Genomic DNA, 13,623 nt, shown 5'->3' on the forward strand with positions numbered 1-13,623 from the left:
GATGGAGCGCTCTCCTTCTAGCACCAAATGATAACTCCGGTGAGTGGGGCGGCTCCTTCCGACGCCGTGCCTGGACCTTCTTGCAGGGATGAGGTGTAGCTGTTGTGGGGCGTCTGCAAAACAACACCGGAGGGGGTTTTTGACCCCGCGGCGCCTCCGGTGTGAGAGTAAGAGCTTGGTTGGGGAAGATGAAGATAGATAGGACAAGGGATGGTTGTGTGTGTATATGCCTGTGCGTGAGAGAGTGTGTGTGTAAAAATGTGTTTAACCCCTAAACCCTTCATCTTTGGGGATATATATAGCCCAAAAGTAGGGTTTAGGGGTTGGTACCTATAGATCAGGGTCGTTCGTTGTTGAAGGCGGATGACGTCTGTCTTGGGTAGATTGCATACACATGTCTAGGCAAGGTCCACCTTCAGGGTGCCCCAACGGTACACTAACACGCGCTGTGCTTGTCTGATATGTTAGTTGTTGATAGGTGTCGTCGTCACATGCCCACGTACCCTTTTTTGGCGGGACCCCCCTCGGGTCCGATTCTGGGCTGGATCTTGGTTGGTAGGTGATTCAGGTCCTGGGTTGGATCCTGCCTGGGAGATGATCCAGGTCCTGGGTTGCCTCTGAACCTGGGTCTCTCCACTTGACTACACTGGGTGAGAGGGTCTTGGTCCATCAGCTGAGTCTGCCTTATCCTAGATCTGGGTTGGGATCTAGCCATGTTACTTTTACTAGGGTGTCTATTTTGTTTGGGTAATTGAAATAAAGTAAATTTGTTTGGACTACTGGTAGTCTCTCTCCCAGGAACTGCTGTGGCTGTGATAACTTGTTCCCTCCTATGGTCAAGACGGTACTGATCCATAATATGCACAAGCCAGCAGCTAATTGATGTCCTAATATAGTTAGGTTAATTTTATAGGTGAACCATATGAAATATGCAAATCATGAAACTACCACGGTAATTCTCCACCCCCCACCCCAGTGAAAGAGTAGCATTAGCCCCCAACCTTCGCCTAATAAGTGAATTATCTTTTTTACATTTTTCATCGCAATTGCAAAGTGTCAATTTTCTTCCTGGAGGATATGCAGTCACTTGATGACAAGTTAAATAACACATGCTGCGTTTTGATATTTAGGCCAAAGTTTTTGCAGTTGTTTATTTTTCTTGCACTTGTTTCAAGATTCACACAAACTACCCCCATCTATTGCAGACTAGTACACACATTGCTATCGTGGTTCAGGAAACAACTGATAACATATGATCGTTGGTTCTTAAATCAGATAAAAAACATATTTATGATATTTTGCTGGCATTATATGTTATAGCTTATAGCAGCGTGATGATGGCTAGGGGCGAACACGGCCTGGCGGTAAAAATTAAACCCCCCAATATATTAAGTTTATAAAATATCGAACCTGTTAACCCTACAAAATATTTCTAACTCATCCTTATAATTAGGAGGTCGGGTAGGGTTGGTTTAATTGTGTTATTTTCGTCAAACTAAAAAATAAGAGTTACCATAAACAAGTTATTCTTAATAAGATGATTTCAAATAAATAACACATTCAAGATAATGCAAATAATCATTCCGAGTTGCAGCAGCATGATATCTACTAAATATGAACGGTTCATCTACTAAGAAGGAAGAAAAAGTTTGTGAAAAAAGAAAACATAACCCTATGGCACTAAAACACAAGCAAGCACTAACTTAACTTCACAACTACTACCTAAGTTTGACTGCAACTACTCGTAGTTGTTTAACTTTGGTTGGGTCGAATTAGTTTGAGGTTAATATTTAATCAATCATGACCCAATATGTTGTCACCCCTAAGGTTGGCATCCCATCAGAGCAAAGATTAGCTTCCTTCAAACTATTATTTATAGGAGTCAAAAGTTTCCTACCCCTCCCCGAGTAGCCAAAAATTATGATTTTTTATTCTTCACTCTCTTCATACGGTATAAAGATAAAAAAAACACAATCGCGAGAAAGGTAAGGCCCTTCAATTTTTAATCGAATCTCACTATGGAACCAGCAGCCTGGCCAGAATTTAACGAGGAAAGCACATTACCTAAAACGGTAGTGTACACAGCAAGATTTTTTATGTTCTTACAGAAAACAAGGGCAGGTACAAGGTAATCCTAAAAACACCACGTCTTTGCTGACATTCCACCCAAGGAACTAAAACAAAAACCGGTTTTATTTACAACGGAAGAAATCTGTGCATGATTCAACCGTATCATTCATTTTATCTCTTTCTTTTGGCAGCAGACCCAGAACCACGTCCACCACCTTTTTCTACTACTTCAGAAGCCCCTCTTTTTCCCCTGCCTGCACCCGTCTTCTTTTTATCTGCACCTTTTAAGTCCATCTGTACTTGGATTCCTAAAGATAAAACCGCCAACAAACATTTAATATATTTTAATAGCAGAGTTTGAACCAGGTATCATATATTAAAAAAAAAACGAAATGTGAGCTATTTAAAGATTGGTTAAACAAACCCTTTGAACTAAGGTTTTGGAGATCCAACTGCACAGCTTTACTGCCATTGGCTTTGTCATCTGCAAAAATAAAGGCGAACTCTGAATATAAAAACTTATATGTATTCACAGTTTCTAGCAGAGCTACAACTAAAAGCCAAATTTTGCATACAGCATAATAATATTCATAATGAAACAAGATATTATTTGTGGCTTCCACGATATACTGAAGGCTTGCATGTGATTCCATCACCTTAAAAAAATATTAGTGGATCAGATCCTACACACAAGATTTAATATAGAATTGTACCCAGTTCCTCATCTGAAGAATTTCCTTCCTCGTTTTCTGCCATTTCATCAGCTTTTTCCTCTGAGACATCATCTACCGGTTCCAGCATTGCCGCAATTCGTTTTTTTGGGGCCTTCTTCAATCCAGGAAGGGTAATCAGATCTGCCGTACGAATTACTCGTGATTTGCTTCCTTTGTTGTAGGCCTTGGTCAGGGCAGCTTTCACGGCCGGCAGAATGCCCTCTAAAGGATTTGGGTGCCCCTGTAACATAAAATAATGCTCAACTTATATTATTCAGATCCATTTTTAAACTAAGAGGATGAGAAGTGTTGACATAAAGACCTGGAATTTTGATATCTCGACAATAGCATCGAAGTCTTCTTGGCTAATAGAGTAAGAATCCATGAATTCCACAACCTTCTCAACAGCTTCATCCTGGTGATCAGCTTGATGAATAAATCATGTATGAACAATTTCTGTTAATATTAACTATTACTGATTTTAGTATCTATTCAACCTTAGGAAGCACCCGGAGTGGATCGGTTAAGTTCTTCAAAAGAAGGGTAAGATAGTCAAGTCGCAAGGTGGTCCTGCAAATATCAACCAGTCGAAAGGATACAAAGATACCCATGAAAATTAAAAGAGAAACTTCAAGAGAGTAGGTTCAACAGTAAATGTTTCTTAAGACTGGCATTTTTATGACCATCCAAAGACAGGGTTGGACAATCCTCTTTTTGACGTTATCAAATGCTTAACATAGTTAAGACTACAAAGAAACACTGGCCTAAACTTGGCAATAAAAAAAAGATTAGCCTGAGAATATCTTAGAATTAGGGAAACAAGACTAGCTAGAGACCAATGAGACTCTGAAATGGTTAAAAACATCATCACGGTTAATAATATCCATGGAAAACCTTTTCTTTCCAGAATGCTTAGGCAAACCCACAAAAATATAACAGATAAACATTTAAAATTTTAGAAACAAAGGTCGCTAAACTAACAAGATACAACCATGACATAAATGTATTGCTGCATAGCACTGGCATCCAATGGGTCAAATCAGTGTTGCACGGATCGCGGGTCGATCGGGTACGTGATACGAGTACGGGTGAATCGGGTACTGTGAGCCGTGAATCGGGTTAGCGGATCGATTTGAGGATCCCTTTTTTATCATAAATATTTCATAAAAATTATATATATTTCAGCTACTATTATATATATTTTTGTCTTAATAGCTAAATTTGAAGAAAAATATTAATATTAATATTTGTAACAATTAAAATTAATAATTAATTTTATAAATTAATAATTTACAAATATTATTTCTTTTGAAATTAAAATGTCTGAATGTTGATGAAGTGCAATGCATACTAAAATAAGACGTGGACGTTGTTGGTGAGCAGCTGACCCATTGATAATAAAAATTACTACTATGGACGTTCATAATTTATATGTTCATTTAATATGGTCACAAACTGTTAAATATCTTTGTCCCATGCAAATTGTCCTTTTTCCAGGCCCAATACTCAACCACTCCCGAGGCCCAATAACTCCCCACCGACCCCCAACTTCGTCTTCTTCAACACATCAGATCTACACACAACCGTGTGTATATCTGTATTGTTTAACTTCAAAACAAAACAATTATCAATCATATAATACAAAAATTGAACAACCCAACAGTCAATTGCTTGCCTCTTTTCACTTTTATGGCCGCCGGAATAAAATAGACGGGTTCGCCGGAAACCACGAATTAGTACGTGACCCATGGCGATCCGGGTCGACTTCGACCCGTGTTCCGGTACGAGCGACCCAGTTCACGAATCCATGGGTCGACCCACGAACCGGGTAACAATGGGTCAGGTTAAGGACCAACCCAACAGTTTAGGTTTCTTATTTATAGAGCCTTTAAAGGTAAAATAAATGGACTCGATTAGGCAAAAAAAGCTAATGAATGGACTAAAACTAGTCCACCTGTTCGTCCAGATACACAGGTGGTCTGGGACTTTTAGCAACTTGAGGAATTTTGTATGTGTGGCTTCTAAACCCAAGTCACTTCAAAAACAAATATATTGGTACATACAATAAATATTTTAGCATTCAGCTTTGTCATTTAATGGTTATTAGCACATTGACCAGAAAGAAGAATTCCATCAAAAGCATGGTATCTAAGTTTAGTATAAATCTTTACAGGGGAAGCAGGTTCGTATTCTTCTGTGATTCATCACCTTATATTTATGTTACTATAAATGTCCATTATCGGAGAAGCCTCTAATCAACAAAAAAGATGAAGGGAGGTATCCAGTTGCACTTTCAAAACTGACAATTTTTTTACAAAAATTGGTTTCCTTCTCTTTTTTTCAGCCACTGGATAATGTATGCAATTTAAAGCAAGACTATTAGGCTCATCAACAATTAAAACAATTTTCTTTTCACTGTACTTCTAAGTTTTGACATGCAATAATCGTGCATCTCACATAAATCATATAACTGTTGTCATGCAATGGGATATGTATTACAAAGGATGAATGACCAACAAAAGCTACATCAGATCAACGAGAAAAAACAAGTTGTCCGTTCAGCCCCTGTGATGATATCTTTAAAATTAGAATTATTTGTATGTGGCTTTTTATGTAGTGATAACACATCTCGTGGCGCCAATCATCTCATAAAATTACGTAAGATGATAGTAATGATCATTATAATAACAAAACTATTATAATAAAATTTTACTCTGCACTTAGACACAATAAAAAGAAAAATCATCATTATCATATGTAGAACAGACCTTCCTAAGTTAGATTCACGGGAAGCAAGAAGATGAACATGCAGATCATCCAATAGCCTGTAATTTTTACCCATTGTGGAGTTCCTTCCCAACCACCCGCCAAATCTATTAAAATTGCGTTCACCCTGCAATTTCACCAGCTCTTAAAATGCAGCGGAACAAGTACAATGTTAATACTTATAAAGTTTTGCAAGAAAATGCTTCTGAACTTGGATAAGCAATCACATTGTGTTCATTATACATGATAAAAGAAAATTAAATATCAACATTGACATTCTACTTCTTAATAAATCCGAGCAGGATGCTGAATAGTGAATACAAATGATGTACATTGTTTATCAAATTCTGTTAGCCATGATAAGTAATATGGCTTATCAAAAATCAAGAACCATAGATGCATGAATTACATCCATTGCATAGTCAGGAGTCACGAAGAAACTATAACAAGTGGTGATGGATACCCAAAAGCATGTAGAAAGAAAACAGAAAAATTCTTGTTTCTATCATTTTGTTCGACAGTCTTTTATTGCAAATAAACAATAAATCTCAATGTTGACCTAGGAGACTGCTCAACGAAAACACAACATATCATCCCAACATGATACAAATAACACTAAAAATTCTAGCCACATATGATGCAGAAAGAGGCCGATGAGACTTGAGTCACTAGTCAAACAGACAGATCATATACAAACAAGGAACCAAAGACGTATACTATATGCTGTAGAGAGCTTCGACTAGAATTCTCAACAGAGAAACTCAAAATACGAAGGCAATAATTGTGTGATATATACTATCTTACAATTAAAAAAAAGTAGTTACTGAATTCTGCAAGGAACACAACTTCCAACAATATTGTGCTACAGAAAAATAAATAACCTTGCTTTAGGCAATCACTTGGTGTGTTGCAAGTGTCTACACGAGGCAATAATCACACACATACACATTGATGGAATACAAGTAGAGCTCATCAACATGGTCTAAAAAACAATTGCATACTATATAATATTATCACAAATCTAGGCCATTGTGAAGTTTGGCAAATATACAAGTAGCATCAGAACACAACTTTGACAAAAGACTAAAAAAGATTATTTAAGCTTAAATATGATTTACATCATTTACCTGTTCAAGTATCTCCCTCTGCCCATGCAATAGAGCAGCGCTGGTATGAAGTATAATTCACGTTAGACTTGCATCATAGTTATGGTACCTATATACCAACATATATAAAACTTACGGTATTATGCAAGATGACAGGGAGCTACTCTGAGAGAGTTGCCACTGTCTATATCTCCGAATCTGCACATTAATTATATCACCATCTGCAATCGATTCGGCAGCACGTGCAATCAAGCTCATTCTTTTTAGCCCATCATCATCTCTGCCAGCCGAACTTGGTTTGTAGTTAACATAATTTTCCTGTCATTAATTGGAAGCAGTTTTAGAATTCATATAGAAACTATATAAATAAAATGCACTTATTCCTTGGTATAACCATAGATATTCCAAGTTCCAACACAAAAAGCTGACCTGAAACAAAAGATAACCAGAGAGAACGAAAGGCCGGGTTCTGTACGAACCACATTACTGACCATGAAAAAATGCTTTCTGTTTTTATGCATTATGCACATTACAGTCTCGATACAAAAGTTGCGTAGATTTCAGATCATTACATCCCAAACATGTAATCCAACTTTAAAGATTAATGGAAAGTGGGAATATGCATAGGAAAAGATGCCCTATTTGCCCTATACCACCCAATCTGACGGTTTGGTAGAATACCTGAATAAGAAGAGGAACAAGATCAGGATCACTCATGCTTAGATCAACTCTTTCATCTATTCGCAACCTCCCCGCGTTAAATCCAAACAGCCTGCAAGAGCAAAGCAAGGTTGAACCAATTACAACCATTTTATTAATCTAAAGCTAAATAAGATCAATGAGAACTGTGAACATAATGTCATATGCTGAAATCCACTGGATCGTAACGTTAAGAATTAATATTATCTTTAGTAATACTTGATTTGGAAAAGTAAGTTTTAGTAGAGCTCCGTTAATAAAATGACAACAATTCAAATGTAGAATACAGTATTATTCCTTTATTACAAATAAATCATAATGCAACAAACATAAATTGCATATAAAATTAATATTTTAATTTTGTTCATCCTAAGCATATAGTACAAATACAATTGTTGATAGAATGACAAAAAAATTTCCCTCTACCATCTAGTGTAAATGATGCCCATAAAAAAATAGTTTACTTCAACTAATGGTTCAACTAAGGTTTCAAAGAAAAAAAGGATATGATCTAGGCACCAAGTACTCAACCATAATTCATCAAATCGGAGCATATGAAAAACTCTACCAATCGGTAAGGACCAAGGACAAAGGTACTGTTTAAAAGAAAAATATCTTATGTAGACATGAGTATTTTATTTTTATTAAAACCTCATTGAATATAGAACACTGATGCAGAGAGCAGATTCAGAAGTTCCATATCTATAAAAGGAAATGTGCTTCAAGATCATACTTATCAACTGCGGTGAAAGGTGATATATCTTCATCCTTTGAACTGCTGAGTAGTCGCTGTCTTATGTCATCATATTTAATGACAGACTTCGAGAGACTCATATATTGCAACTGGTTCAGAGCCATACGCATATCTCCATTAACTCTTTCAGCAAGTTCCTCAAGTGCAATCTATGAACAGGAGGCAAGGATCACTAGTTCATTAAATCCAGGTAGTATGCTTAAAATCAACTAAACAAAAGGTACGAGAGACACAAAGGACTGAAAATTCTAGGAGCTGCAGACAAAAACAAAGAAATAATAAGGTCCGGGAAGCTTTTCCGCTGATTGTTGGTAAAAATATCATTATAGAGTAGGGAAGTTTAGCAAATGACTTATATCCATTTAGTTTCTGCAGGATCCATTTTCAACAGGAAACGTTTTTTCACTACTGTCGGTCTATAATAAAGCAGAGGTCAAACTACTGCTTAAATATTTTGAACTTCCAATTTTAATTCAATTAAATATACCAGTGTTATATATTTTATATTTTGACATGTCATAACAAAGAGTGCAAACATTGCTACAGCCTACAAGCAGATAAATTCTAGATCTAAGTAGAAATTTAAAATTTTAATAACTTGCTCACAGCATATTAAATATCTAATGTCTACCGTGTCTGTGTCTTGTAATTAACTGCACTAAATTTTACTCTCAGCCTATACTTTATAGAACTCTCTTACTACCTCTAATAAAAATATTTTTTTACCCCAGAAAACTAGAAAATAGAGATTACCATCTTCTAGGAATGATGATCACACACTTTATTAGTATCAAAAAGTGAATTGGGAGAATGTAATACTTCTAAGCAAAAATAATTTAATCATATGAAAATTGTAGCAAACATTTACCTCATTAACTTGAAGACCTTCTGAATTTGTAATATGCAACAACCTTTTTGCCATCTATGACAGGTGAAAATTAATTGGGTTACATATAATGTCATGCACTAATCATTAATCATGAAGCAGATAGGAATCAATTTGCTTTATTTCAATTTTCTTTCGTTGAATGCAAATGAGCAGACAAGGGGCATCTAAATACACTAAAAGGAGTAATAGTCTAATGCACAAAGTAATCATGACTTTTTGATTAAAATTTATCATTTTAAGCTCTTTTTTTTTAAAGTTACTTCTTGACTTACACACACAAACAATTTTAACTTCAACTCAAATCACTTTAAGTCCAGGGCTTAAAGCCCCGCAAAACAGCCTCTAAGAATTCTAGCCCTCCAACATATATTTTTCCAACCCAGGCTTGTTATAGTGCAACACAACCTAAGATATTATTAGTTTCAATTTCAATTATCATTTATCGGAAGGCAACAGCTTCAATGGGAAAGGAAAGCAAGGGACTTGCATTTTTCTATTTTTTTTCCTTAAGTTTTTTAATCAATACATGTGGATTAATATATAGGTACTACGAATCAGATCACATATCATTCCATTTCTCAATATGACAACAAAATAGCTAAAACACAAGTAGCATACATACTATACAAATTAAAGGTGAAGAGTAAGATTAACCATGAATTTCAACTAATACATGAGTGTATGTATAAAAGAACTGAACCTGCTGCTTTGTAGGTTTACGGTAATTAAGAAGTAAGCAGTGGTTCACGAGACTCTTCAGTTTTTGACTGTATCTGTCGTTGCATATGCAAATAATCGGAATTTTTGAGATCTTAATACTAGCAATAAGATCTGCCACTCCACCTCTATCTCCAGCAGACATTCCATCAACCTCGTCCATAATCAGCACAGTCTTCTGATGCTTCGGACTAAAATAATTTTTCATAAAAAACAAGAATTTAATATTATTAACAAAGTACTTTATGATGTATGCACAATGGACTCCGAGCAAACTAACCGATCCATTTTAACACTCAGGGCTTCATTACTAACTAATTCCTTAATAGAATTTGCTGTGCTTCCACCAATTCCTTTTTCAATATTTCCATTAGCCTTTCCTCGACTGTCACTAGCATTTACCTAAACAAAACAAATGAGAATAATTACTAAATAGATTCACTAGGAGCAGCTAGATTCAGAAAAGAAGCAGTACATCAAGCTTACTAATCGTTGGTGGAAGTTATACCTCAACTGTTATATAACCAAGCATCTGACTTACTAACTTCGCTGACGTAGTCTTTCCAATGCCAGGTGTACCGCTCAGCAGCACAGCTTTCTTAGCACCGGTATTAATCGGTTTTTTACCTTTCCCTTTGTGCCCTGTATTTAAGAACTGCTCATTCCACTGAACCAGCCATTCATGCAGCTGCTTAACCTGTAATTTGACCAAATATAAAGTCACATTGACGAAAACTATTATTTTACATCACCTACATTTATGTACATGGATACTTTTCATTCAGCCGTCCAAAAATAATAACATAATGTGGGGAAACAGAGTAAGGGATTAAACATACTAGTGACTGATTCCCTACGATGTCAGTCGGGACCTTTGGTTTATACTTTTCTGTCCATGACAAAGAAGGATGCTCAGTAGTTTGAGATTTTTTCTTAGTTGGAGAGGCACCCTGGCCCCTACCTTTATTTATTGGGTTCTTTACCGGTGAGTTCCTGGCTTGCTCTTCTACAAAATCAAAAACATAAACTTTACATTTCAACTTCTAAGACCAAAGATGAGATGCGCCTCTTAAAAAGAAAAGCAATAATAGTAACTGAGATGTAGCAAACCTTTTATCTTAATCTTGATATTAAAAAGAAAGACTTTACTATCATCATAGCTATTATTTTAATCTTACATTTAAAATGACAATCCAGCATAGTAGCCAACAACAAAAAGAAAACTAAGTCTTGCAAGACGCAAGAATTTTGACAAATATAGTTATACGGCGCTCCTCAATCAAAAGGGTCTACTAAACCTCTAAAGAAATTTATTAAATTGGTCAGGAGACGCTAGCAAAGTACTGGAAAAATATAAGTGATTCAAATAAGGGTAAAACTAGAGCAAGAATGCAAAACTGCAAATCATTTTATAAGAACAGAGTTATATTATTGCATACTGCTAATTCCCGATTCCTGAGGACTGCTCTTTGGAGTAGATGCAACTGTATTTTCCATAAATTTCTTTGTTTCATTTTGGGTAGTTGCCTGAGATCGATTTGATGCACGGATCATATCAAATAAACCGTCCTCGGTAATAAAGCCAGTGCTGCACATTATTATTAAACCACATACAATTTTAGGGTATTTCAAGAGCTAAAAATAAAAGGGAATTATATCTAATGCAGTACATACCCAAGCTCTTTTGCTTTACTGGATTTCCGTCCCCCAATATCTTCATCGCACAAGAGATAATTCTGCACAGCAATAGTGTTACTGTTAGTGAAAAACTAGCAATATTTTTGCAGCTATAATCAGGAGAAACAAAGGTAATGCATAATTACCGTCTTCTTGCTGACAGATCCAGTAGTACGACCGCCGTGTCGTCTGATCAGAGCTTCAGCTTCTTCCCTTTCCAAACTGATGCAGAAAACACAGTCAAGTCTTCATTCAGAGTCATATCATAATGTGAGGCAGGTATTTTTACTGTAGTTTCTGGCCTTGATAATTTTTTGTCTTAAAAAGATTGCAACAGCTACTATCTACTGAGGATGAGAAACTCAATCTCAAGAATGTATCTGCAAATGCTAACAAAATAGGGAACAGAATGGTAAAACAAGTACCTGTCAAGTGTTCCACTAATTACAAAAGTCAAATTAGCCAAACAATTTGGATCACCTTCAGGGACTTCCTGCAAATTGAATTATTGTTTTAAAAACACCGATACTACCATCACTGAATTTTGTGTTGGCAAATCACATTAGATAGCATGTAACCTTTTCTCCCTTGTGCGGGGGATCTTTTCTTTCACCAAAATTCATGAAACCCCCACGTCCACCACCACCACCTCTGCCTCTCCCACCACCTGGTGCCGCCGCTGATGCACCTCTACCACCACGACCTCGTCCTGCAGGCTTTGGAGACTTTGTATCTTTGTCATCAGCTTCAGCATCATCTTCACTTTCATCAGCAGGAGCAGCCGATACAGCTTTCTTGCCACGGCCCCTACCAGCCGATTTTGGAGTAGATTTGGTCACTTTAGCCTTCAAATCATCCTCATCACTTTCATCAAGATCCATAGCCTTCTTTGCAACTCCTCTACCCACCCCACTCTTAGACCTCTTGTTGGGTGTCACTTCAACTAAACCTTTCCTTTTCGAACTAGGCATCTCAAAGTCATCATCATCAACAACTTTCTCAACTTTCTTCCTAATGGGGGTTTTCGTATCACTTTTAGGTTCCTCAATTTCTTTCTCATCTTTAACCTTTTGTTTATCGAAATACGGGCTACATTTCCTCCTACCCGAAGTTCCTTGACTTCCACGGCCCTGAATCGGAAAAGCAAACATTACAACAAAACGGTTTCTTGCTAATCCCTTTCTTTTCTTAAAAACTCTTCCAAGCATCTAAATTTAACAGTCTATAAAAAAAAACAAAAATTTTACCTAATTACATACACATAAACCCTAAAAGCTTAACAAACAATACTCACAGATTTCTCCTGGGGGGAAGGATTTTCGGGTTTATCTTTGCCGGCATTGTCATTAGCCTTGTTATCATTATGCTTCATAAACCACTTCCTAATATCTCCAGACTGTTCCAAATCAATACATAAACAAATTCTTGAAATTAGCCCCAATACAACACACTATAAAATCAACCCACATAACATATATCCATCCATAATAATAATAATAATAATGCAAGCCCTAACTCACCATTTTCTTGTACTGATGATTCACTCCTCGCTGTTGAATTATAAAGAAACACAAACAAAATTGAAGTGTTAAAACAAGAAAGTATGTATTTATGTATGTTAATATACGTACAAATGAAAAGATATAAAGAACAATTATGCTTGTGGCTTACTTGTCAAAATCAGCTCTTCACTTCTATTAACCCTAAGCTTGCTGCTGCTATCTCAACTCCTTTGCTGATTTTACCCTAAAACAAATAAAATTACAAACTGAGTAGAATCCGCTTTCGTTCGCTATTTTTTATATTTTTTTTCAAAAAAATTATAATAAGAGTTTATAGAAAGTGAATTTGCTGAATTTTCTAATAATTTTTATATTTATAAATATACAAATTATTAATATATGTATATATAAATTATTAAAAAATTCAGCATTATTATATTATATCCTATATTTAATTAGAGTAAGGGAGTTTTGATGGTACATTTTTATGGTTTGATCGTCAGGATAGATCGGTAAATAACTAATTATGGATGTGGGATGAAAAAAATATTACTAATAATTAGTAAATAACAATTATACAAACCTAAACACCCTGTACACGTACAGATGAGAAGGGGATGAGGAACTTCACACTGCAGATATAATAAGCTTTTTCCGGACTTTCTCCGGGTACATAATAACATTATTATTCTGATATTCACTATTCGACAATATTAAGTAACTTTAATAA

The 13,623-nt window shown here is 35.9% G+C and overlaps 1 protein-coding gene across 1 annotated transcript; it reads right to left on the reverse strand.

The window, feature by feature from the left end:
- Positions 1–1,976: 1,976 nt before the first annotated feature.
- On the reverse strand, positions 1,977–13,186 carry LOC141708063 (replication factor C subunit 1). Its single transcript, XM_074511534.1, has 23 exons — positions 13,063–13,186; positions 12,912–12,941; positions 12,686–12,787; positions 11,970–12,521; positions 11,817–11,884; positions 11,538–11,613; positions 11,389–11,450; positions 11,154–11,302; positions 10,554–10,720; positions 10,223–10,411; positions 9,995–10,116; positions 9,698–9,905; positions 8,977–9,030; positions 8,088–8,257; positions 7,337–7,427; positions 6,792–6,973; positions 6,677–6,716; positions 5,552–5,676; positions 3,281–3,353; positions 3,106–3,198; positions 2,784–3,024; positions 2,495–2,554; positions 1,977–2,378 (listed from the first exon to the last, which is right to left on the reverse strand). The coding sequence occupies exons 2-23, from the start codon at positions 12,912–12,914 to the stop codon at positions 2,242–2,244; spliced, it is 2,964 nt and encodes a 987-aa protein (XP_074367635.1). The 5' UTR covers positions 12,915–12,941; positions 13,063–13,186; the 3' UTR covers positions 1,977–2,241.
- Positions 13,187–13,623: the final 437 nt, after the last annotated feature.

This window comes from Apium graveolens, chromosome 2 (genome assembly GCF_009905375.1).
Source record: "Apium graveolens cultivar Ventura chromosome 2, ASM990537v1, whole genome shotgun sequence".
Classification (NCBI taxonomy): Eukaryota; Viridiplantae; Streptophyta; class Magnoliopsida; order Apiales; family Apiaceae; genus Apium; species Apium graveolens.